General features: G+C 52.1%; 1 protein-coding gene across 1 annotated transcript; it reads left to right on the top strand.

The window, feature by feature from the left end:
* Positions 1 to 11,688: 11,688 nt before the first annotated feature.
* LOC117803799 lies at positions 11,689 to 25,814 on the top strand. The gene is made up of 7 exons (XM_034668528.1): positions 11,689 to 11,904; positions 22,033 to 22,214; positions 23,455 to 23,600; positions 23,738 to 23,772; positions 24,071 to 24,252; positions 25,493 to 25,638; positions 25,776 to 25,814. The coding sequence occupies exons 1-7, from the start codon at positions 11,702 to 11,704 to the stop codon at positions 25,812 to 25,814; spliced, it is 933 nt and encodes a 310-aa protein (XP_034524419.1). The 5' UTR covers positions 11,689 to 11,701.
* Positions 25,815 to 26,039: the final 225 nt, after the last annotated feature.

The following is a 26,039-nucleotide window of genomic DNA, read 5'->3' as shown; positions in this document are numbered from 1 at the left end:
CGGGGAAGCAGCTAACTAAGCTTTGTGAGGAGTTTTGCTATAAATGGGGAGCAGAGAAACAGGATGGAGCTGAAGGGGAAGTGGGGTCAAGAGCCAGGGTACGACAGCATGCTTTTATGTTGCTGGAAAGATCTAGCAAGGAGAGAAGATGTCACACTGCTGGCGAGGGAGGGTGGGGGATGGCCCTGAGTAGGCAGCAATGTGGCCTTGCTGGCCCCACTCCTCTTCCTCTCCCTGGTCTGCTGAGAGCAGGGATTGGGTGGACAGAGCCGTGGGCACAGGCGCGGGTGGGCAGGTGCCTCTGGTGCTGGGGACCCGTGGGAGTCCTCTTCCGATGGCTTCAGTTTTTTGAAAGGGAGCAGGGCCAACAGCGGCCNGGGGGGGGGGGGGGGGGGGGGGGGGGGGGGGGGGAGTGGAGCCAAGAGACCGGACAGAGGGAGGGATGCAGTGGGAGACAGCAAAGACCAAGGCCCCTCAGCTCACAGTCAGGAATTTAAAGAGCATTAGCGGGTGAGTTCATCCCCAGCTCGCTCAGCTGTATGGGTGCCGGCGGGGCGTGGGCGGGGAGCTGGGGGGTTGCCAGGCTGGTACAATAAAACACCGAGGGCCCGGGGAAGGAGGCCGTGTGTGCGGGTGTAATGATCATGGCAGAGCTGGGTGAGCAGGGAGGGAGGGAGGGAAGCAGGGCAGGTGGGAGGACACAGAACATGCTGGAAACAGTGGACTGCGGTTCCCCCAGGAGGGCCAGAACCCTGCTCTGAGGGCCTGAGCTCCGGTGAGACTCCCAAGAATGAGGTCAGGGCCAGGCTGCAGTTCAGGTGCCGACAAGACCAAGGGCATGACAAGGGCAAAGGTGGGGGCTGGGGAAAGGGACAAGATGCTCCAGAGGAGTCAGGATGGAGGAAGAAATCACCAAAGCATGACCACAGAGATGGAGAGAGGGTCATGGCTGGAGTCCCAGATTCAAGCGGGTGGATGACTGCCTTTCTCCAGTAGGGGTAATGGGTGTGTGCTTCTGAGGACATGGGATCCAGCACTGGGGTTTTAAGGAGGCAGTGGGGGAGAGGGGCAGAGAATGATCTGGAAGGGGCCTGAGGAGTGAGAAGAACCCTGGCCCACCTCCAGGCTTAGGGGTCCAAGGGCTGCAGAACCCCTGGGAGGGCTGCAGGGCAGTGGTCCTAGAGGAGAGCAGGAAGAAGGGAATGTTAGGGGGTGAGGTCAGTGCCCCCACCCTGGCCTTGTCCTGCTGTGTGACCTTGGCAGAGCTCTCCCCCGCCCAGAAAGAGGGGGTGGGATGGCTGCTTCCTCTCCCACATTGTCAGAGCCTTAAATTCCAAGGACACCCCCTTCTCCTCCATCCCTCCCCCTACCACGTGACTCACCTGGAGTGGCTACAGGAGGAGGGGGCAGACCTGCTGGGCTGGGGTCCCCGGAAAGAGGGGAAGCCATGTCAGCAACCCGAGGATCAGGCTTGTTTACCTGGCTGCCCAGGAGACTGCATGAGGGGCCTTGGGGGCGGGGGGAAGAACCTTGAATTTAAAGGGGCCCCACCTGGAAGTGGTCCCCTCCCCCCACACCCCTGCAGCTCACCTGGCCCTGCTCAGGAATCACCCGACCCCACCCTGGCACTCAGACACCTCTGGGCCCCTCCCCACTAACCCACCCAGGTTCAAAGGCCCCCACACCTCTTCTTCCCCTGTTGCTCAGCTCAGTCTGGTGTCCACAGCCCCCATCCTGCATGCTCACAAGGCAACAGAGCCCAAATTCCATCCTGCAGGCATCCCACCAGTATTCAGGGTCAAAGGGGTTGTGGACCAGCAGCCCTGTCTTCAGCAACTCCGGTAGTCCCGTAAAATGGGTCAAACCAGGCCCCTGGCCTCAAAGGACCTAATGGGTTCAGGTTCCCTCCAAGTGGGCCAAGCCCCGGTAGGGGAGGGGGGACATGAGCTGTCAAAAGAAAGGTAACCCATGACACGCGCGTGGCAGGTGCTGACCGCTGGGGGACGCCCTCAGGTCACCCCGTCCTCCAGGGGTTCACCCTGGGGAGACGTTTTCCCCAGCACTGTGGCCTGCTGGGAGGCTCAAGTGGCCATCCTCAGGGAAGATGGGAAAGTGCTGGACGCCCAGTTCAGACTGTCCCGTGTGCACTGAAGGTTACACGTGCCCAGGGCGGTGCGTTACCGCAGCCCCACTGTCCGCTGAAGAGCACAGCGACGGGGGAAGGAGAGGGCGTCTTCCAGAAGCCTGGCCCCTGCATCTCCACACCTCTACAGTGCAAACTCACACTCATCCTTCAGGCCCTAGCGCATGCTGCCTCCTCCAGGAAGCCCTCTCTGCCTATAAATAAATAAATAGATAAATAAATAAATGAAAGCTTTATTTTTAAAAAATTAGTGTACCATAGAGGAGGGATGACATAATGTGACGGAACTGGAAATGTGACCAGGTCACAAAGAACCACCCCCATCCCTGCGGACTGGCTTCTGGCGACCTCAGGACAGGATCTCGCAGTTGAAGAGCCTCCCGTGCCCGAGCCAATGGGGCTGGAACCCTCCCCGGCTCTTCGGCTCTTCTTGCAGGCCCTTGCGAGTGTGCTTGACACTCACCGGCGTAAAGGCAGGCAGCACACGAAACAGGGTCCGCGTGTTCCTGAAGCTGCAGGAGTAGGAGGCACGCAGTTCCGCCCCACGCCCCGCAGTGTGGGCCCCGAGCACAGGCTCTCCCTCCCCCATGGTGTCTCAGGGCCGGCGCTCCACGGCATGAGCACCAGCCCCAGGGAGCATTTCCAGGGTCCGGCCTCCAGCCCCGACATCCAGGCCCTGAGTGCCGTGGTGAGGTCCTGAGAAGCAGTGACCCAGGGCCCCATCTGCCCCTGCACCAGGCACAGAAGCCCCCTCCAGCACAACCCGCCTCCCACCCAGGGCTGAACATGCCGGCTGAGAGCCCGGCCCTCACGGTGCTCGTGGGGCAGGAGCACAGCCAGCCGTAGGCCCGAGAGTCAGCCACAGGCAAGTGGGTGCCTGTATTTCACGTGACAGGGCCTGTTTTCCAGCATCCCGTGCTCCAGCCACACGGGCCCCTGAACACCAGCTCTCGGGGCAGATGGCAGCGCTGGGGGGCGGCTCAGCCATCCACAGCATGGGGTTAGCACAGGCGAAAGTAATGCCGTTACTGACATTTGAATTCTACAGGGCATCAGTGGGCACCGCTGTGGACCAGGACCAGCCGCGCCGCGAGGTGTATTAGTCAGGGGAGCTGCAGTAACAAAGCGCCCCCAGTACAGCACCTGCAGGAAGACGGAGCATCGTACCTCCGAGGGCATGTGTGGCAGGCCTCCGGGCAACTCCGGGGGGTGCGGGGTCCCTGCAGCGGCGGCTCTGCCCCCTCGGGGGTGTCGCCTGGTCGGATGTCACACCCCATGGCATCCAGCCAGGAAGAGGGGCAAGAGGCCATCCTGGGCCAGCAGCTTCCTTGTAAGAACAGGAGGGGAAAGGGCACTTGGATGCTCTAACTCCAGGGTGAGAATTGGGTCCCGCGGTCCCTCCTGGCTGCAGGGGAGGCTGGGGTGTGGAGCCCACCCCCGAGCCCTCAGGTGCCAGCGTCTGGAGGGACAGCCTCCAGCTTGCCGTAGGAATGCAGACAGACCAGAGTGTCCTGGCTCGGGCTCCCCCAAGCACGCTGTGTTAGTTTGCTGGAGCTACTGTGACAGTCACCACCAGCAGTACCACGGGGACGGAACCAAGGTGTCTGCAGGGCCACGCTCCCTCCAAAGACTCCAGGGGAGAATATATTCCTTGCCTCTCCTGGCTTCTGGGGGGCTGCTGGCCTTGCTCGTTTGCGGCCACACCACCCCACTCTCCGCCTCTGTGCTCACGTGGCCTCCTCTTCTTTCTGGGCATCAAGGCTCCCTCTGCCTCTCTCAGAACGATCCGTGCGATTGCATTGAGGGACCACCGGAGAAGCGGGGATAATCTCCCCATCTGAAGCGCTCTGACTTAATCCCAGCCACAAAGTCCTGTTTTGCTGTACAGAATACCAGTTCCCCATTCTGGGGATTCCACATTGACATCTTGGGTGGGCCATGATTCAGCCACCCCCAGACCTTAAGGCAAAGCATCTGAGGACAAGAGGTCACTTGAGAAGCCACCCAGGGGCACACTGTAGGGGATGGAAGGAGGCTGATCGAGGCTGTTATCAGGCAAGCGGTTCTCTCGGGGAGCCACCAAGGCTCCCTCCCAGTGGCTGACTCCCTGGCACCTTCAGCCAGTGGCCTCAGAGCCCCTCAAAGAAGACAGGCTGGCACTGAAACACAGCAGGAAGAAGTGCCCAGGTGATGTGGGTGGGAAACGGTGTCAGCTGTCCCCCGGTCCCCACCTTCGGGAAGCTTCCAGTCTAGGTGGGGAGGGAGCTAAAAGACAAGTTAAGGGACTCTTGGGTGGCTCAGTCAGTGAAGCATCTGCCTTTGGCTCAGGTCGTGATTCCAGGGTCCTGGGATAGAGCCCTGTGTCAGGCTCCCTGCTCAGCAGGCTCGGAGCCTACTTCTCCCTCTCCTCCCTGCTCATGCTCTTTCTTGCTATCTCATCTTTCTCTCTCAAATAAATAAATAAATAAATAAAATTTTTTTAAAAAAGACAAGTTAAGTCAGTAAATAAAAGAATTACCAATTGTGATAAGGCTGAAGAAGGAAACTGTCAGGGAGCTGGGGCAGAGGCAGGGGCTGTGGGGACACCCCCATGTACTATTCTGTGGTCCAAGACAGCTTCCTGGGGGAAATAACATTGAAGCTGAGGTTAAGGAAGGACAGTATGTCATGTGAAGGGGGGAGAAAGTGGGTCTGAGACACCCTTTGCATATGCAAAGGGCCTGTGGCAAGAAAGACACAGCGCCTGAGGAACAAGAACCCAGGAGGCCATGTGGCTGGTGAGCAGTGAGCTCACCAGAGAAGGGAGAGCACCAAGGAGACCGGGGAGAACAATAGGGGCCAGTCCCCTTCTCAGCTGGGAGTCACAGCCCAAGTATTCCTTCCACCGCCATCTCGTCCACCTCCCTTCTCAGCAGTGCTCCCACTGCTTGTCCTCCCTGCTCTGTCTCCCCATCACTAGAGATGCAGGTGCCTGTATCCTTGAGAGGCCGGCCAGGGTGTCCGGGGGAGAGAGCAGTGCAGGGAGAGGCCTGGTGGCGGGGAGCCAAGGAGCAGAGACAAGCAGGCCCTACGAGACCCGCTGGGCGCAGCTCAAACCCCCAGATAATCCCCTCCTGGCGCTGCCACCGCCTCCGAGTTATTTTTAAAATCTCATTTTCAGAAAGTGGAGGAGAAAACCTTTCCCCGCTTTTTTCTGTGAAAGATTCAGAGAGGAGTCTGGAAAGAGGAACGGACCCTGGAAGACAGAGTGTGCCCTGGGCAGCGCACCTGCAGGGCCCTGGGGCCTCTGTTGACCCTGGGCCAGAGATGAGGAGCGGGACACTCCCGGGGCAGCCTCCATGGAGGAGCCCATCTGCTTCTTTCACCCGGCAGGCGTGTTAGGGCACCTGCCAAGTGCGAGAGCACAGCAGGGAGGACTCCGGTCTCCACCTTCAGGGAGCATAGGGTTCGAGTGGCGACGCTGGCTATGAGCCACCTGAGGCTGGGGTCCTTGTGCTCAGTGGGTTTAAACATCCCGAGAGGAGGTCAGGTGGTCAGGTGGGGCCATTGTGCTCCTGGGGGAGGGTCTCAGGGTGGCACCTGCTGTCAGTACCCCAGCCTCCCCCATCCCACCTCCCAGAGGGCCCAGCATGAGCTTCTGTTGAAGCAACCTCTGCAGGGAGCCAGGGAAAGCAGGGGGGGCCTCACAGAGGAGGTGATCTGGCCTGGGGGGGGGCAGGTCTCTGAGGGCAAATAGGGGAGTGCAAGGAGTTTCTTTAGGAAAGCAAGGGTGTGGTGGGGAGGGATTGGGTGTTTAAAAAATATTCACCGTTGTTGAAGAGGGTGAGACGGGTTTATTCAAGGGAACACCATCACAACAGGTGCAGGGACCAGCCCTCTGGGTCGATCTGGGGTCCAGCGTGGGAGAGGTGAGGAAACTGATCAGATGTGGAGGGCTGTCAGGGGTGGGGGCGGGGGCGAGGGCTTCTTGCTAAAACTGGATGTCACAGGAGGGCGCAGATGGGCCCAGGAGAAGGTTCCGGAGCCTGACCAAGCAGAGAATCTTTGTCAAGGGCATTCCAGGGGAAGGCATCACAAAAAGCCTCAGAGGCTGACCTGACTGCAGCTGGGAGAAGGGAGGTGATGGGGGGTAGTGGGGCAGGGCCTGGGGAGCAAGGCAGGGGCTGGGCTGCCCTCCCTGGGTGAGCCCCCTTTTCTCCAGGGCAGTAACAGCATCCCCTGGTGTGGTCCCCAGCAGGAGTGCAGCTGGAGGGAGCCCCCCCCCCCCCCCCCCCGTGCAGAGGCTCGGAGGCGGGAGCGAGCTGGCGCTCTCCCACAGCTGCCGCCTCCAGGTGGGTAGCGGTGTCAGCACCCCCAGGTTGCCCAGGGACCCCTCCCTAAACGCCTTCTGGGCGGGGAGGGCTTCGGGGTGGGGAGAGCGGCGGGGATGGCGTTGCCGAGACCTGCCTGGGCCCGCAGCGCCATCTGCCGGCCACGTGGCGAGGCGCAGGCGGGCGCCAACCCGAGGCCCCGCCCGCCTGCTCGTAGCCTGGGGAGGAGGGGAGAGATGGTGCGCAGGCTTCCTCCGCACCCGGGGCTGGAGTTAGGGGCTCCACCAGTGACCGCTGTGTGACCTCCAGCCAGATTCCCACCCTCTCTGAGCTTCATCCCATTCCTGGGTGGTGAGCACACCCAGTTATGAGAGGATCCACCAGCCTGGGAGCCCACATCCAGCAAAGGCGGTGTCCCTGGGCCCGATGGTGCTAATTCCTGGCAGGTTCTGGGGAGACCGGCACGTGGCATGACCCAGCCAGGGGCGATTCAACCCTGACATCTTGCCATTTTCATGGTGGGGGGCGGTGGAGAGAGATGGACCAATGTCAGCACCCAGGTCTCAGGCAGTGACTCTCCCCGTGTGCCCTGGGGTGGAGGTGGGCCCACAGGAGGCCTGTCCATTCCCACCCACCCTGTTGTAATGCTCGAATTTCCCGGACATCCAGCCTCCCCCGAACCCTGCAGAGATAGGACTTCACCACCTCTGAAGAGCTCCTTCATTGTGCTTGGCCAGGACTTGCCGAAAAGTTCTCCCCCAGAAACGAGGTTGCAGAAAACCTGCCTCGCCATTGACCAGGGTATTGCAGGAACCCAAAAGGCCCAAAGGGGCCCTGGGAAGGTCAGGGCCAGAACCTGCGATGCCCCCAGGGCTTGTCTCCTTCTGTGTCTCCACTTTTGTGCCTAGACCCCTAAAAGGGTCAGGAGTCCCCCTCCCAACCCCAAGATCTCACTCTTGGCCCCAGTTCCAAATTCCCAAGTGGAGGAGAGACTGGTTAGACTACCTTGCCCGATCGGCCTGGCAAATACCTGAAAAGGAGCTCTCTGAAGAAAACCAAGGGCTCTGCTCTGGCATTGCAGGTGTCTGTGGCGCAAGTCCCACAGCGCGGCTGATTTCCCGCCACCAGTGTGGCTGCTGTGCCCACAGAGTCAGGCAGAGGCGCAGGGTGGCTGCCGGCAAACAGATCCCTAGCTGCAAATAACTCCTGGGGCACAGTGAAATCTAGTCGAATAATCAGGAAGTGATGAGTTTGGGGTATTTATGACCTGTTTTTAATATATTGCATTTAATTGTGAGCTTCTGTGGCTGTATTTAACCACCAACTCCCCACCTTCCTGAAAATTTAGGAACAGTCATAAGAGCCATTTGGGGGCCGCTGCGGCACACCCCTGGCCAAGGCCACCAGGCAGAAAGGTCCCAGGAACATACCCCGGAGGCATGGGAGCCTGTTCTGGAAACTTCGCAGGATCCAGCTTTCCAGGGACCCTCCTTCACGAATGAGTATATGGGCCTTGTTCTCAGCCGTCCCCTTCAGCACGCTGCGATGGAAGAACTCGGGTTCAGGGTTTCCAGGCAAACCGGGATACGTGTAGACCCTTCCATTTCAGAGTGACCCCAGGAACGGCCTCACCTCTGAGCCTCGGGGAGAATCACAGCTCCCACCGTCTGGCTTTTGGTCACGTTTAGGACTCCAGGTGACAAGCTCAGAGAGTACCGGGGACCTGGGGAGGCCTAGATAAACCTACCAGCCTCCTAACTCACTTCGCCCTCTGCCTGGCCTGGTCTCCCTCCTGGCCACCTGCTGAGAATCCAGACTCCCATCCCACAGGAAGGTCATGAGGTTTAACCCCAGTCAGACCCGGCAAAGCCGCCCACAATGCCCAGCCGCTGTGCTGGGTTGGGCACCTGTCCTGCACCAAACACCGCTCACAGAAAAGCAGCTTGAATGTCGGAACCACCGGGGGGAGGGTGGGCATTGTCAGCCCCCATGTAGAAAGAGGTCATGGCTTCAGAGAAGTCATCCAGCCAGCAGTACCAAAGCTGGAATTTGAACCGTGGGGGCTACCATGGCCTTGGGGGTGAGCAGTGGCTGTTTGTTGTCTGTGAGACACATGGCTGTTTCCAGAAGGCAGGGCTGCCTGCAGTGTGGCCACAGGGGCTTGAGCCCAGGGGCTGGCTGGGCAGAGGGAGATGTTCCTGGGGCTGGAGGTAGCTGGCCCAGCAGCAGTCCCAGCCCCAGCATCCCTTGTCCCTGCAACATCCTTGCCCTCAGTCCCCCACTCACAAGCCCCATCTGTAGGGCTTCCCACAGCCAAGTATGGGGACAAGGGACCATGCTGGGACCCAGCCTTGCAACTGGACGATGGCCCCGTGTGATGGGAGGTCATAAAGAACCCTAATCCTGCCACTTTTCACTCCTACAGAACATGTATCAGTTATGTACTGCTGTGTAACAAATGACCCCAGAATGTAGTAGCTTAAAACAACACACATTTATGCTCTCACAGTTTCTTAGGTCAGGAACCCAGGCTTTGATTAGCTGGGTCTTCGGTCTCAGAGTTCCTCACAAGCCAGAGACAGAAGGGCCGAGCCCAAGGCCACATCAGGAGCACACACATAACGTGCCCAGGACAGTGTCCAGTTCCGCAGCACTGGCCCTGGAAAAGGGCCATGAGCACTGGAACCATTGTGACGTCAGGGGTGAGGTCAGGGCCGGCTGGGGAGGGGGAGGGGATACGCAGAGATAGGGCTGCCCCACTGGGCATGAGGACAGAGCTGGAGGCTGGGGTCTGTGGGTTCTCCAAACAGCACCCCAACATGGATGGGCAGCATTCGGAAAAGCCACACAGCCTCACCGTGGCTGATAGGACGCCATCGGTCATGTCCCAGAACCCCAGGTCAGCCCAGCACCAGGCTGGGACATGTGGGAACTCAGAAGGAGACGCCCGATGCCCTGCTTCCCACAGGTACCCTGGCTTCTCCATCTTTCAGGAGCGTGCCTCCCTGCAGGACAGCAAGGGGCACCCCCCAGGGAGCATCTGGGGCCGAGTCCCAGGCCCCACGCCAAGGAAAGAGGAGTCCCTGCAGCCAGGAACAGCAGGGGGCCGGGGGCCGGAATTGGGGTGGAGCCCCACCTGGCAGCCCTTGACTCAGTGGGAGGAGGCCGGGAGGGAGGGCATTGCATCCAAATGCGCCCTCGCTGTTGGCTGCTTGTGAGACAGCAGTGAGGCTGGCAGCGTGTCACCGTCCACGTCCACACACGCCTACTGCATGAGTGAGTGAGGGGACAGAGGGGCAGAAGGGCTGACACGGTCTGCCTGCTTCCCGAGCCTCAGCTCCTTATCTGCAGAATGGGCAGCAGTACAAGGGCCCGCGTCCCTGCAAAGACGCGGTGCGTCCTGAGCGAGGCTGCATGAGGCCAGAGGTGGGCGGGCTCGCTCCCCTGCCGCCTCAGGCGCCTGGGGTGCTCTCCAGCCTGTCCCTGGGTGGGTTCCGGAGCTGGAGTCCCGTCTGCGATGCCCATCATGGTGGGCTGTCCAGAAGGAGCAGCTCAGTACCTGCTTTGAACTCGGTTATTTTGGTCTGCACGCAGTTGTCTCCGTGTGTGCTGTCAGGCCCGTCTCCTCTGCCACATCTTGGATCACTTTGAAGGCGAGAAAACACTCCCCTCTGCAGCTGTTTGCCTGACTATGCTTCTGTCGTTTTTCTGTATTTAAAAATATATTCAATTTTGGTCGTCACAGGGCTAGGATGCCGTTTTAGGGCAAGATACAGGCCAAGTGCTCGTAGGAGGCACTGAGCAGCTTCAGTTCCCTCCCGGGGCAGAGGGGAGCAGGCCCCAACCCTTGGTGAGATGCCCACAGAGGTGCCCAGCCAGCCTCCGGCGGAAAGGCCACACTTTCTGGGAGTGGCAGGGAAGTGGCTGGTTTTCTGAGAGATGGTAGGAAGGTTCGAGGTGTGCACTGAGCCTCCGTCCCCAGGATGCGGGCTTCGGGCTCAGGCTGGGTCTGAACCACAGAGGTGGTGTGTCCTGGGACGGGTAGCTGAATCTGTCTGTGTCTCGGCATCCCCTTGGGGTTGGTGTGTGAGAACAGTATGGAGTGTAACACGGTGGGGGTGGAGGGTCAGAGATGTGACGAGAGGGGCACCCATCCCTCTCCAGCAGGACGTTGTGAGCAGCTGGGCCGAGGGCCCCCCAGAATGCCTTCATCTACGCATCACTCACTCCTCCAGCCACCCAGCACCCACACACCAGGCACCCGTCGGACAGCCTCGCCCCAGAAGCACCCCAATGGCCGAGGTTCCCTGGCCAGCTGTCCAACATGGCCCCACAGCTTGTCCAAACCCTGTCCCTGCTCGATTTCTCCATCCCACTGTCCCCGGCTGGCACAGGTCAGACTCTGTCCATCACCTCCGCCCCCAAATGCAAGCACTACGAGGGAAGGGGTTTCTCTGTGTTTCACGCAGACGAATCCCCAGTACTCGGCATACAGTAAGCACTTAACAAGTACTCGCTGAAGGAATGAAGGCAGGAAGGGCTGAGACTGCCCTGGGCACTGTGGAGGGCTCTGGAACTGTGGAGATGGCCAGCCACTCCAGGCCAGGGGCGCAGCCCATCTCTGCCCCAACACCTTGTAAACGCTGTCATCCCGACATGTGCCCTGGATGTGGGAGCTTCCTGAGGACAGTCTGCTGAGTGCAGAAATGCAACATGTCTGGCAACCCCCGTAGTGTCCCCTGCTTGGCCACCTGGTCAGTGGTTCCCAAAGAGGCAGATGGGGGGGGTGGGCCCTCAGTTTGGGATGGCTATGGGATGAAGTGAGCATGAACGCCATCTGGGAAGGGAGCTGGAAGAGGCAGGACTGCCAGGAACAGCTCCAGGAGGACGGCAGGAGGAGGGTCTCACTGTCTGAGGGACACCCCCCAAGGCAGCGTGCCTCAGACTCACCCGCTCAGTCGTTCGTTCTGTCGACCCTCACTGACAGCCTGCCCTGGGACATGTTGGGGACCCAGGAACAGCCAGCACATCCCCAGGGACACTTGGGAAGGAAAAGGGCCAGGGGGTTGTCAGCAGTGACACCGAGGTTCAGGGGAGCCAGGGTGGGCCCTCGGTCAGCCACGGAGTCAGGGGAGGCACCCCAACCCCAGGATGCTCTTTCCAAGTCAAGGAGGCTGAAGGGTGGGTCTCTGTGNGGCCGGCTGGGGAGGGGGAGGGGATACGCAGAGATAGGGCTGCCCCACTGGGCATGAGGACAGAGCTGGAGGCTGGGGTCTGTGGGTTCTCCAAACAGCACCCCAACATGGATGGGCAGCATTCGGAAAAGCCACACAGCCTCACCGTGGCTGATAGGACGCCATCGGTCATGTCCCAGAACCCCAGGTCAGCCCAGCACCAGGCTGGGACATGTGGGAACTCAGAAGGAGACGCCCGATGCCCTGCTTCCCACAGGTACCCTGGCTTCTCCATCTTTCAGGAGCGTGCCTCCCTGCAGGACAGCAAGGGGCACCCCCCAGGGAGCATCTGGGGCCGAGTCCCAGGCCCCACGCCAAGGAAAGAGGAGTCCCTGCAGCCAGGAACAGCAGGGGGCCGGGGGCCGGAATTGGGGTGGAGCCCCACCTGGCAGCCCTTGACTCAGTGGGAGGAGGCCGGGAGGGAGGGCATTGCATCCAAATGCGCCCTCGCTGTTGGCTGCTTGTGAGACAGCAGTGAGGCTGGCAGCGTGTCACCGTCCACGTCCACACACGCCTACTGCATGAGTGAGTGAGGGGACAGAGGGGCAGAAGGGCTGACACGGTCCGCCTGCTTCCCGAGCCTCAGCTCCTTATCTGCAGAATGGGCAGCAGTACAAGGGCCCGCGTCCCTGCAAAGACGCGGTGCGTCCTGAGCGAGGCTGCATGAGGCCAGAGGTGGGCGGGCTCCCTCCCCTGCCGCCTCAGGCGCCTGGGGTGCTCTCCAGCCTGTCCCTGGGTGGGTTCCGGAGCTGGAGTCCTGTCTGCGATGCCCATCATGGTGGGCTGTCCAGAAGGAGCAGCTCAGTACCTGCTTTGAACTCGGTTATTTTGGTCTGCACGCAGTTGTCTCCGTGTGTGCTGTCAGGCCCGTCTCCTCTGCCACATCTTGGATCACTTTGAAGGCGAGAAAACACTCCCCTCTGCAGCTGTTTGCCTGACTATGCTTCTGTCGTTTTTCTGTATTTAAAAATATATTCAATTTTGGTCGGCACAGGGCTAGGATGCCGTTTTAGGGCAAGATACAGGCCAAGTGCTCGTGGGAGGCACTGAGCAGCTTCAGTTCCCTCCCGGGGCAGAGGGGAGCAGGCCCCAACCCTTGGTGAGATGCCCACAGAGGTGCCCAGCCAGCCTCCGGCGGAAAGGCCACACATTCTGGGAGTGGCAGGGAAGTGGCTGGTTTTCTGAGAGATGGTAGGAAGGTTCGAGCGTGCACTGAGCCTCCGTCCCCAGGATGCGGGCTTCGGGCTCAGGCTGGGTCTGAACCACAGAGGTGGTGTGTCCTGGGACGGGTCGCTGAATCTGTCTGTGTCTCGGCATCCCCTTGGGGTTGGTGTGTGAGAACAGTATGGAGTGTAACACGGTGGGGGTGGAGGGTCGGAGATGTGACGAGAGGGGCACCCATCCCTCTCCAGCAGGACGTTGTGAGCAGCTGGGCCGAGGGCCCCCCAGAATGCCTTCATCTACGCATCAATCGCTCCTCCAGCCACCCAGCACCCACACACCAGGCACCCGTCGGACAGCCTCGCCCCAGAAGCACCACAATGGCCGAGGTTCCCTGGCCAGCTGTCTAACATGGCCCCACAGCTTGTCCAAACCCTGTCCCTGCTCGATTTCTCCATCCCACTGTCCCCAGCTGGCACAGGTCAGACTCTGTCCATCACCTCCGCCCCCAAATGCAAGCACTACGAGGGAAGGGGTTTCTCTGTGTTTCGCGCAGACGAATCCCCAGTACTCGGCATACAGTAAGCACTTAACAAGTACTCGCTGAAGGAATGAAGGCAGGAAGGGCTGAGACTGCCCTGGGCACTGTGGAGGGCTCTGGAACTGTGGAGATGGCCAGCCACTCCAGGCCAGGGGCGCAGCCCATCTCTGCCCCAACACCTTGTAAACGCTGTCATCCCGACATGTGCCCTGGATGTGGGAGCTTCCTGAGGACAGTCTGCTGAGTGCAGAAATGCAACATGTCTGGCAACCCCCGTAGTGTCCCCTGCTTGGCCACCTGGTCAGTGGTTCCCAAAGAGGCAGATGGGGGGGGTGGGCCCTCAGTTTGGGATGGCTATGGGATGAAGTGAGCATGAACGCCATCTGGGAAGGGAGCTGGAAGAGGCAGGACTGCCAGGAACAGCTCCAGGAGGACGGCAGGAGGAGGGTCTCACTGTCTGAGGGACACCCCCCAAGGCAGCGTGCCTCAGACTCACCCGCTCAGTCGTTCGTTCTGTCGACCCTCACTGACAGCCTGCCCTGGGACATGTTGGGGACCCAGGAACAGCCAGCACATCCCCAGGGACACTTGGGAAGGAAAAGGGCCAGGGGGTTGTCAGCAGTGACACCGAGGTTCAGGGGAGCCAGGGTGGGCCCTCGGTCAGCCACGGAGTCAGGGGAGGCACCCCAACCCCAGGATGCTCTTTCCAAGTCAAGGAGGCTGAAGGGTGGGTCTCTGTGCATTGCCCTGAAAGGTAAAGGGAGAGAGGGGGAGAAAGGACCCATGCTCTGGGCAGCGGGCCCAGGAGAGCAAAGGGCCACCAGTCAAGTGGAACAGGCTTGGGCAGCTGGATCCTGGTGAGGGAGCTGTCGGGGAGAGAGCTGGGGGGCTGTCACAGGGCTTTCCAGAGATGAGGATGGGCTGACTGTTGCTTTGAAACATCCCTCTACCCACCGTAGAGTGTGTGTGCCTGGTGTGCTGGCACTGTTGCAGGTGTTGGAGGATACAACTGGGGACAAGACATAAAGATCCCTGCCCTTGTGGCTACCTTCCAGTGGGCCAGACAGCCAATAAACAGTAGATGTAATAAAGTAAGTTATATCATGTTACAAGGTTAAAAGTGATGGGGAAACTTTTGAAAGGGGTAGCGGTACGCTGCAATTTTAAGTAATTTCATCTAGGAGGTAATAATTGAGCCAAGACTCGAAGGAGGTAGGAAACTGAGCCGAGCAGCCCTCTAGAGGAAAGTTGTTCCCCAGACTGAAGGGTCAGCCAGTGCAAAGGTCCTGAGGTAGAAATGTGCCTGGTGGTTTGAGGCGCAGCAGGAGTTCACTGTGACTGGGATGGAATAAGCAAGAGAAAGCAGAAGGAAATGAGACCAGAGAGGGGGTGAAATCATTTCTGTTCTTAAAGATCTTGCTTTCTTTTTTATTATGGTATAATTTCTGTACAGTAAAATTCACTCTCTTTAGTGGATAAATCTGCGAGTATTAACAAAGTCATACAGCCGTGAATTCACTATCACAAGCAAGATAGGAAGCAGGTCTGTCTCCCCAGAGTCCCCCTTGCCCTTTGTAGTGAGCACCCCCCAACTTCCTATCCCTGGAAACCACTAATCTGTTTTCTGTTTCATTGACCTTCTTCAGAAAGCCATCCAGATGGGCCGATACAGTGTGTAGCTTGCAGGGGCTGGTTTCCCTCGCACGGCGTGATGAGTTTAAGAACCATCCATGTTGCTGTGTTTCTCAGTGATTCATTTCTTTTTGTTGCCGATTAGTACTTCCGTGGATGTAACACACAGTTCCCTTATGCATTCATCAAAGGACGCGTGCATTTCTTCAGTTTGGGGCCATTACAAACAGAGCCATTATAAATGTTCACATACAGATTTTGTGTGAAAGTAAGTTGTTCTTGCGCCTGAATAATCAGCTAGGGGTGGAGCGGCAGAGCCGGGTGGCGAGTGTACGTTTAACCATCCAAGAAAGCACCACGCTTACTTTCCGCACTGGCCATACCATCTCACATCTCACTAGCAACGTGCGAGAGGTCCAGTTACCCCACGACCTCACCAGCACTCGGTATTTTCAGGGTTTTCCCCAATTTCAGCCGTTCTAGTAGACGTGGCACGATATCCCACTTTAGTTTCCACTTGTTGCCTTCGTGAAGAATGGGGTGGGGCACTTGCTATGCGTTTATTTGCCACCTGTTTATCTCCTTTGCTGGAACGACTATTCAAATCTTCGGTCTGTATTTTGTTAGACTGTTTGTGTTCGTGTTTGAGTTTTTGTTTTGTCTCATGAGTTACTTCTATATTCTGGATATGGTTCTTTATCAGACGTGATTTGCAAATATTTCCTCTAAGTCCACAGCTTATCTGTTCATTTTTCTAGATGGCTTTCAAGAAGCAGTTCTTAATTATGATGAAATCCAACTTAATATTTTTTCTTCTATGGATTGTGCTTTTGGTATCACANCCAGCAACGTGTGAGAGGTCCAGTTACCCCACGACCTCACCAGCACTTGGTATTTTCAGGGTTTTCCCCAATTTCAGCCATTCTAGTAGACGTGGCGCGATATCCCACTTTAGTTTCCACTTGTTGCCTTCGTGAAGAATGGGGTGGGGCACTTGCTATGTGTTTATTTGCCACCTGTTTATCTCCTTTGCTGGAACGACTATTCAAATCTTCGGTCTGTATTTTGTTAGACTGTTTGTGTTCGTGTTTGAGTTTTTGTTTTGTCTCATGAGTTACTTCTATATTCTGGATATGGTTCTTTATCAGATGTGATTTGCAAATATTTCCTCTAAGTCCACAGCTTATCTGTTCATTTTTCTAGATGGCTTTCAAGAAGCAGTTCTTAATTATGATGAAATCCAACTTAATATTTTTTCTTCTATGGATTGTGCTTTTGGTATCACACCTAAGAAATCTTTGTCTAATCCAAGATCACAAAGATTTTCTCCTACGTTTTCTTCTAGAAGTTTAGATTCTAGGTTTTACTTTTAGGTCTGCAATCTGTCTTGAGTTAATTTTTGTATAGAGTGTGAAGTGTAAATGGGGGGGTTATTTTTGCATGTGTACATCCAATTACTGTACACAATCTGTTGAATACACTTTCTTAATTGAATTCTTTTGCACTTTTATCAAAAGTCAGTTGGCCTTGGAGTGGCTGGCTGGCTCAGTGGGTATAGCATGCAACTCTTGATCTCAGGGTTGTATATTCAAGCCCCATATTGGGTGCGGCCTATTATAAAAAATTAAGTTGAATTAATACAGCTAAGTTTTTTTTTAAAAAATCAGCTAGCCTTGTACATGTGAGTCTTTTTCTGGACTTTTTGCATTGACTATTTAAATATATTTTTACAAAACTGACATCTTAACAATATTGAGTCTTCTGATCCATGAACGTGGTTTATCTCTCCACTTATTAAAGTCTTCTTTATTTCTTTCACTGTTATTTTATATTTTACAATTCACAGACCTTGCAATTATTTGTTAGATAGTGTGCCTAAATATCTCATGATCTTTAATGCTACTGTTCATGGATGGTACCTTTTTATTTTCAAGTCCCAATTGCTCATTGCCAGTATAGAGAAGTATGACTGAATTTTGCATTCTGACTTTATTTTTGCAAATTTGCTGGACTCACTGTTCAGTTCTAGTAGGTTTTTTGTAGATTCTTTGGAATTTTCTAATTAGGTGATAACATCCTCTATAAATCAAGATAGCTTGTTTCTTCCTTTCCAATCTGCACACTTTTCATTTCTTTTCTTACCTGTTTGTATTGACTGAGCCCTCACTACCATGTTGAATAGAAGTGGCACAGACATCCTTCCCTTGTTCCCAATGATGTGGGGAAAACATTTGGTCTTTCACCATTAAGTATGATATTAGCTATGGGATTTTTGTAGATGCTTTTAATCAGGTTAAGGAAATTCCTTTAATTCTTGTTTTATTGTGAATATATATTGAATTTTGTCAAATGCTTTCTCTGCATCTACTGAGATGATTATATGATTTTCTTCTTTAATCTACCAATATGGTAAGTTACATTGACTGATTTTCAATTGTTCAACCAGCCTCGCATACCCAGGATAAGGTCTACTTATCAGATATGTATATCTGTATATTTTGGATTCATATGTTAAGAAGGTTTGCAGTGCCTTTCTTTGGTTTTGGTATCAGGATACGAATGCTCACCTCACTGAATGAGTTAGGGAGTGTTCTCTCTTTAATTTTCTGGAAGAGTTTTATAGTATTGGTATCATTTCTTCCTTAAATGCTTGGTAGAGTTTAAGAGAAAAGCCATCTGACCCTAACACTTTCTTTGTGGGAAGGTCTTCAACCACAAATTTAATGTTTATAATAGACAAATGGCTATTCTGGTTATTCAGCTCTTCTTGACTGAGCTTTGTTATTTTATGACTAAGGAATTCATTTTATCTAGGTTGTCAAATTTATTGGCATCGAGTTGTTCATAATATTCTCTCACTATCTTTTTAATGTCTGTAGGATCTTTAATGATATACTTATTCTCACTCTTTATACTAATAATTATGTCTTCTTTCTTTTTGCCCTAATAAATAAAGCCTGATAGAAGTTTATCAAATGTGTGTATCTTTTCAAAGAGCCGGCTTTGGTTTCATTGATTTTCTCTAATGTTTTTCTGTTTTTACTTCATTGATTTTTGCTCTACTTTTTATTATTTTCTTTCTTTGGGCTTAATTTGCCCCTTTTCCCCTAGTTTTTAAGATGGAAACTTAGGTCATTGATTTCAGACCTCTACTTTTTTCTAATACTATAAGTTTGAATGCTATAGGGGCACCTGGGTGGCTCAGTCATTAAGCGTCTGCCTTCGGCTCAGGTCATGACCCCAGGGTCCTGGGATTGAGCCCCGCATCGGGCTCCCTGCCCCTTGGGAAACCTGCTTCTGCCTCTCCCACTCCCCCTGCTGGTGTTCCCTCTCTCGCTGTGTCTCTCTCTGTCCAATAAATAAGTTAAAAAATCTTTTAAAAAATTTGAATGCTATAAATTTCCCTCAGAGCACTGCTTTAGCTGCACCCTATGCATTTTTATATGCTGTGTTTTCATTTTCTTTCAGTTCAAAATACTTTTTACTTTCTCTTTCAATTTCTTCTGGACCCATGCATTATTTAAAATTGTTATTTCATTTTCAAAATACTTGGGGATATCCCATCTATCTTTCTGTTATTGATTTCTAATTTCATTCTATTGTGGTCAAAGAGTATGCTTTGTTTAATCTGAATCCTCTTAAACTTAGTGAGACTATTTCATGGCTCAGAATATGATCTATCTTGGTAGATGTTCCACGTGCACTTGAAGAGAATGTGCGTTCTTCTGTTGTTAGNTGTTCTTCTGTTGTTAGATGGAGATTTTTGTAAATGCCAATCAGATTACATTACCTAAGAGTATTATTCAAGTCTTTTGTATCCTTAATGATTATCAGTCTTCTTGCCCTATCAATTATTGACAGAGGGATACTGAAATCTTCAACTATGATTCAACTATTCTTCAACTATTTCTCCTTTTATATATTATGAAGTTCTGTTATTAGGTGCATGAACATTTAGAATTGTAAGTCATCTTGATGAATGATCCCTTTATCATTATGAACTGATGCTCTTTATCCCTGGTTATATTATTCACTCAAAAATATACTTTTACTGATATTAGTATGGCCACTCTTGTTTTCGTTAGATTATTGTTAGCATGGTCTCTTTTCTCATCCTTTATTTTTCATTGATTTGTGTCTATTATATTTCAAGTGTATTCTTATAGGCAGCGTTTTTTGAGTCTTGATTTTTTATTCAATTTGACCGTCTCTGCTATTTGATTGAGATATTTAAATCATTTACATTTAATGTGACTATCGATATGATTTGGTTTTAATCTACCATCTTGCAATTTGTTTTCACTTTGTTTCTTCTCTTCTTTGTTCTATTTTTCCTCTTTGCCCCCGTATCTTTTGTTGGCTTATTAGCTATATATATTTTTAGTTTACCCTCTGATTTTTTAGTGATTGCTTAGGGCTTATAGTTTACAAATTTACCATATCTCAGCCTACCTTCAAGTGATATTCTGCACTTTACTTATAGTATAAGAATCTTACAGTATTTTATTTCCATTTCCCTCTCCTGGCCTTTATGGTATTGTTGACATATGTTTTACTTCTACATTTGCTGTAAGCCCCACCAGGCATTGTTATTTTTACTTTAAAGTTGAAAAATAAGAACTTTACTTTAAATTTGAAAAATAAGAAAAAATATTTTACATTCACCTACATATTTACCATTTCCACTGTTCTTTATTCTTTTGTGTGTTTCCATATTTCCATCTGGTATTATTTTCCTTCTGCCTGACAGACTTCCTCAAACATTTCTTATGGTGCAGGTCTGCTGGTTATGAATTCTTTCAGCTTTAGTGCATATGATAAAGTTTGGTTATACCCTCAGTTTTTAATTTTTTTCCCTCTGAGTATAAGATTTTAGTTTGCCCTTTTTTTTCTGTTAGTGTTTTAAAATGTTGCTCCATGTCTCCAATGCTTGCATTATTTCCCTTTTTTTAAGATTTCTTTTAATTTTTTATTTGACAGAGACAGACAGGGAGGGAACACTAGCAGGGGCAGAGGGAGAGGGAGAAGCAGGTTCCCTGCAGAGCAAGAAGCCCAACATGGGGCTCGATCCCAGACCCCAGGATCATGACCTGAGCAGAAGGCAGAAGCTTAATGACTGAGCCACACAGGCATCCCGCATGCATTATTTCTGACTAGAACTATACTCTTGCTCTTTATAGTTTTGCACATAATGTGTCTTTTTTTCTCTGACTTTTCTCTGGCTTCCTTTCTTAAAATTTTCTCTTAGCATTGGCTTTAGGCAATTTTATTTCAATGTCATTTGGTTTAGTTTTCTTTATGTTTTTTTCACTGAGGTTCATTGAGTTTCTTGGATCTGTGGGATTTTTGGTTTTTATTAATTTGGAAATCAGATATTATCTCCTCAAATATTGTTTTCTGTCTCCCTTTCTTCTCCCGTGAGGATTTACATTGCATACACACTATGCCCTTTGAGGTTTTTCTACAATTCACTGATTGCTCTGTTCCATTTTTCCAGTCTTTTTTTCCATTTGTGTTCCATTTTTGGGTAGTTTCTGCTGTAGTATCTTCAAGCTCACTAATCTTTGCTTCTACAGTGTCTAATTTGCTTTTAAACTTATCCAGTGTTTTCTTAATCTCAAACGTTGTATTCTTCATCTTGTTTATGTTTTCTATGTCTCTCCTTAGCATGCTTATGTTTTAATCTACCATGTTGAACATGTGGAATATTGCTACAATGACATTTAATGTCCTTGTCTACTAATTCTCTCATTTGTGTCATTTTTGTGTTGCTTTTGATCAATTTTTTTCCTCCTACTTAGGGGTCATGTTTTCTTGCTCCATGTGTGCCTGGTAATCTTTTATTCAATGTGAGCAAGACAACAAACCATCAACAAATTCTATAGGTACATTATGTGGTATATTAGAAGGTGGTTCATCTCTTTTAACATTTACCCATTAATTCATTCTACCACATAAGAAATGTATATGAGATAATGTCACTCAAAATAATCTCTGGTTCCACACTGCACTCAGGAAAAACCCCAGAGACCTGAAGGTGATGAAGACAACACCAGTGCTTCCATCCAAGATGGAGCAACAAGGACCAGATTCCCCCTCCTGCTTTAAACAACACAAAAATTGGAGGAGGGGGAATATACAAACCCACTAATATCAGATATTAGATATCTATATATCCTTAGTGGCTAGAAAGAACACAGAATGCCTGTGGTCAGTACTTAGGAACTGGGAACTGTGAGTGAACAAGGAATGAGGTTCCAGGGCAGGAAGAGCAGAAGCCACTCCTTCCAGGAGGGTCCAAGAAGAATTTGTGAGACAAACAGCTTTGACACTACCCCAAAAATGAAGGATGCCTCCTTTTTTGGCCCCTCTGGCAATGAGCATAGTCTGAGGGAATGCTGTCCCCATATTTGCAAAAGAAGAGGTGAGGGCTGATGTCCTTCCTTGCCCCTGCTACACAGCTCTTCTCAGTGTCTCCATCATGCACACATAATTGTTCTCAAGCACCAGGATGGTGGGGCCTGGGGCACAGGTGGGGTTGTGGTCCAGTGCACCCATCTTCATGGCTCCTGCTCCCACCTGCTCTGCAGCTCTTGGACCTCCCTCAAAGACCCCTCAGTGACTTCTCGGTAGCCAGGGCAGTATCGTGTGTGGTCATGAGAAGACTGGCTCCTCCAAGTCAGTGCAAGAGCTGGAGCTGGGGATGCCATACCCTAGAGCCCTCCAGGTCCTGCCAGTCATGTCTGTGCCACCAACACTTGCTAAGAGTCAGGCCTTTCCAGGCCCACAGACAATGCTGCCTACTTAACTACATCCCTGAGGCCTCCAGACTCCTTCCCTACTCCCTCCCTTGGAGTTCAGCCAGACCATTGAACAGAAAGGCAGACACGCAGAAGGATATTGCCAAGCCTGATCCTGACCAACATGACTCTCAGTGTCTACTGTGCTTGCATTCATGAACGCACACAAAGGTGCCAGATACACACACCTTGGACCTTTTTTCCATTTCAGAATCTTCTCCCATGTCTCCAGACCCACGAAGGACCTATCTTGCATGAAGTTACCTCAGGACCCTGCCCACAGGGACAGACAAGCACACCCCACCACCATCCTGCTCTGCAAGTCACAGAGCAGCCAGGCTGCTCTTGTGCCCAAGGAGCACAAGATGTTCATGAAGGAAGCCTACAATGCAGGTGATCAACAGCCCTGGGACTCTCACAGGGTGGAGATGGGGTGGTCAGATTCCAGCAGACTCCATCTGGTTCCTCCACTCAAAAAGTCCTGGGGATGAGGACCAGAAGGAATCCACACCCCTGGGATCTTGGGAATGTCAAGGACCTTGTGGACATAGTGAAGGCTTTCAGCAGAGAGCCCTACATACCTCCTTGGCCTCTTCATGTCTCCTGAGGCACCATCCAAAGCCCAAAAATTCCCTCCTTCACACTTCACCTTCCACTTTCTTCCCACACCTTTTCGCACCTTAGGACCTCGGCCTAGGCCTGGCCCTTTCACAGGAATGCTTTGCCCCTCATTCTAAGGATGACTTGCCTTCATCTTTCTAGGCAAAGTTAAATTGCCACCACCTCTGAGTAGCTAGTCCTGAATGTCCCTCCATCTTTGTTGAGATGTAATGCCCCTCCCCTCTCTTTGTGCCCAGGGCCTTTTATACAACTGCAGAACCAGAGTCCACACATAGTGGGTAGGGCTCCCACGGGCTGGAGGCTCCTTCAGAACTGAGCTGGGCCCTGACTCCTCCTTGAGTCCTCATGCACAGCCCTATGATGACACAGAGGGAACATCATTGAATGTTGAACGACTAGATGGAAGGTGAAGTGGTGAAGGAATGAATAGATAGAGGGACAGTAGGATGGATGGCTAATTTGAGTGAATGTGTGTTGGATGGATGAATAAACTTCCAAATGGATGGGTGGATGGACAGGTAGATAGGCAAATTTATGACTGGATGGGTGACAGATAGATGGATGGATACACTCGTTAATGCATGGATTGATGGGTAAGTGTAAGGATGGACAGACAGGTGGATGGGTAGATGAATCGATGGACAAATAGACATATGGATGAATGTGTGGGTGGATGGACAGATGGATCAATGGATAGGTAGATGATAGATGATTGGATAAAAGAATGCACAAAAAATTGGTTGAATGAAATGAACAGATGGAAATATGCATGGTGTATAAGGGTTTGAAACCTTCATGCATTCCTGCTTCTTATCCTATCTCAAATTCCAGGAGGACTCTTTGGACAGTCAGGAGGCCCAGGAATTCCCAATGTGTTCAATTCTTCAGTCCTCATTTTCAGATCACTGTTTCCCATTCCTGGCCTACCCCTTCCCTACCCACTTATCCCTGATGGCACAATGTGACCTTCCCACAGCACATCAATCCTCACACCTTTTTCCATCTTCTTTAGCCATTTGCTTCAAGATGCTCCGGGACCTGAATAGTTCAGACCCCTTCCGCCTGAAGTACATCATCAAGAAGATCAAGAACATGGCTTATGGAACCCCCAACCTGGTGCTGGAAACCATCCATGACTACTTTGTAGACAACCCCAAGGTGGGAGTTGCTTGGGCCATTGGAGGGATTGCATGGGGAGCAGAGGGGAGGGCCAGACCCCAAGTCCAGTTCAAATCTTGGCTCTTTGGTACAGCTAAATGATTTGGGGCAAGTTGATCTCCTCATATGTCCAACAGGCTGAGAGGGGAGGGAGGAAGGTGGACCAACATGTGTGACCACCCTCAGAAGAGTCCCGTGATATAGATGTTACAATCCCCATAGGTAAGAAAATGGGCTTAGGAAAGGAAGTGATCTGCCTAAAGTCGCAGAACGATTAAGTGGCAGAGACGGATGGATGGGTGTATGGATAGGTGGGTGGGTGGATGGTTGAATAGATGGATAGATTGTTGGATGGATGGATGGATGGATGGTTGGATGGATGGATGGATGGATGGATGGATNGTGCTTGCATTCATGAACGCACACAAAGGTGCCAGATACACACACCTTGGACCTTTTTTCCATTTCAGAATCTTCTCCCATGTCTCCAGACCCACGAAGGACCTATCTTGCATGAAGTTACCTCAGGACCCTGCCCACAGGGACAGACAAGCACACCCCACCACCATCCTGCTCTGCAAGTCACAGAGCAGCCAGGCTGCTCTTGTGCCCAAGGAGCACAAGATGTTCATGAAGGAAGCCTACAATGCAGGTGATCAACAGCCCTGGGACTCTCACAGGGTGGAGATGGGGTGGTCAGATTCCAGCAGACTCCATCTGGTTCCTCCACTCAAAAAGTCCTGGGGATGAGGACCAGAAGGAATCCACACCCCTGGGATCTTGGGAATGTCAAGGACCTTGTGGACATAGTGAAGGCTTTCAGCAGAGAGCCCTACATACCTCCTTGGCCTCTTCATGTCTCCTGAGGCACCATCCAAAGCCCAAAAATTCCCTCCTTCACACTTCACCTTCCACTTTCTTCCCACACCTTTTCGCACCTTAGGACCTCGGCCTAGGCCTGGCCCTTTCACAGGAATGCTTTGCCCCTCATTCTAAGGATGACTTGCCTTCATCTTTCTAGGCAAAGTTAAATTGCCACCACCTCTGAGTAGCTAGTCCTGAATGTCCCTCCATCTTTGTTGAGATGTAATGCCCCTCCCCTCTCTTTGTGCCCAGGGCCTTTTATACAACTGCAGAACCAGAGTCCACACATAGTGGGTAGGGCTCCCACGGGCTGGAGGCTCCTTCAGAACTGAGCTGGGCCCTGACTCCTCCTTGAGTCCTCATGCACAGCCCTATGATGACACAGAGGGAACATCATTGAATGTTGAACGACTAGATGGAAGGTGAAGTGGTGAAGGAATGAATAGATAGAGGGACAGTAGGATGGATGGCTAATTTGAGTGAATGTGTGTTGGATGGATGAATAAACTTCCAAATGGATGGGTGGATGGACAGGTAGATAGGCAAATTTATGACTGGATGGGTGACAGATAGATGGATGGATACACTCGTTAATGCATGGATTGATGGGTAAGTGTAAGGATGGACAGACAGGTGGATGGGTAGATGAATCGATGGACAAATAGACATATGGATGAATGTGTGGGTGGATGGACAGATGGATCAATGGATAGGTAGATGATAGATGATTGGATAAAAGAATGCACAAAAAATTGGTTGAATGAAATGAACAGATGGAAATATGCATGGTGTATAAGGGTTTGAAACCTTCATGCATTCCTGCTTCTTATCCTATCTCAAATTCCAGGAGGACTCTTTGGACAGTCAGGAGGCCCAGGAATTCCCAATGTGTTCAATTCTTCAGTCCTCATTTTCAGATCACTGTTTCCCATTCCTGGCCTACCCCTTCCCTACCCACTTATCCCTGATGGCACAATGTGACCTTCCCACAGCACATCAATCCTCACACCTTTTTCCATCTTCTTTAGCCATTTGCTTCAAGATGCTCCGGGACCTGAATAGTTCAGACCCCTTCCGCCTGAAGTACATCATCAAGAAGATCAAGAACATGGCTTATGGAACCCCCAACCTGGTGCTGGAAACCATCCATGATTACTTTGTAGACAACCCCAAGGTGGGAGTTGCTTGGGCCATTGGAGGGATTGCATGGGGAGCAGAGGGGAGGGCCAGACCCCAAGTCCAGTTCAAATCTTGGCTCTTTGGTACAGCTAAATGATTTGGGGCAAGTTGATCTCCTCATATGTCCAACAGGCTGAGAGGGGAGGGAGGAAGGTGGACCAACATGTGTGACCACCCTCAGAAGAGTCCCGTGATATAGATGTTACAATCCCCATAGGTAAGAAAATGGGCTTAGGAAAGGAAGTGATCCGCCTAAAGTCGCAGAACGATTAAGTGGCAGAGACGGATGGATGGGTGTATGGATAGGTGGGTGGGTGGATGGTTGAATAGATGGATAGATTGTTGGATGGATGGATGGATGGATGGTTGGATGGATGGATGGATGGATGGATGGAT

The sequence above is a fragment of the Ailuropoda melanoleuca genome, chromosome 9 (genome assembly GCF_002007445.2).
Source record: "Ailuropoda melanoleuca isolate Jingjing chromosome 9, ASM200744v2, whole genome shotgun sequence".
Lineage (NCBI taxonomy): Eukaryota > Metazoa > Chordata > Mammalia > Carnivora > Ursidae > Ailuropoda > Ailuropoda melanoleuca.
This window is presented reverse-complemented; position numbering and strand designations above follow the sequence as displayed.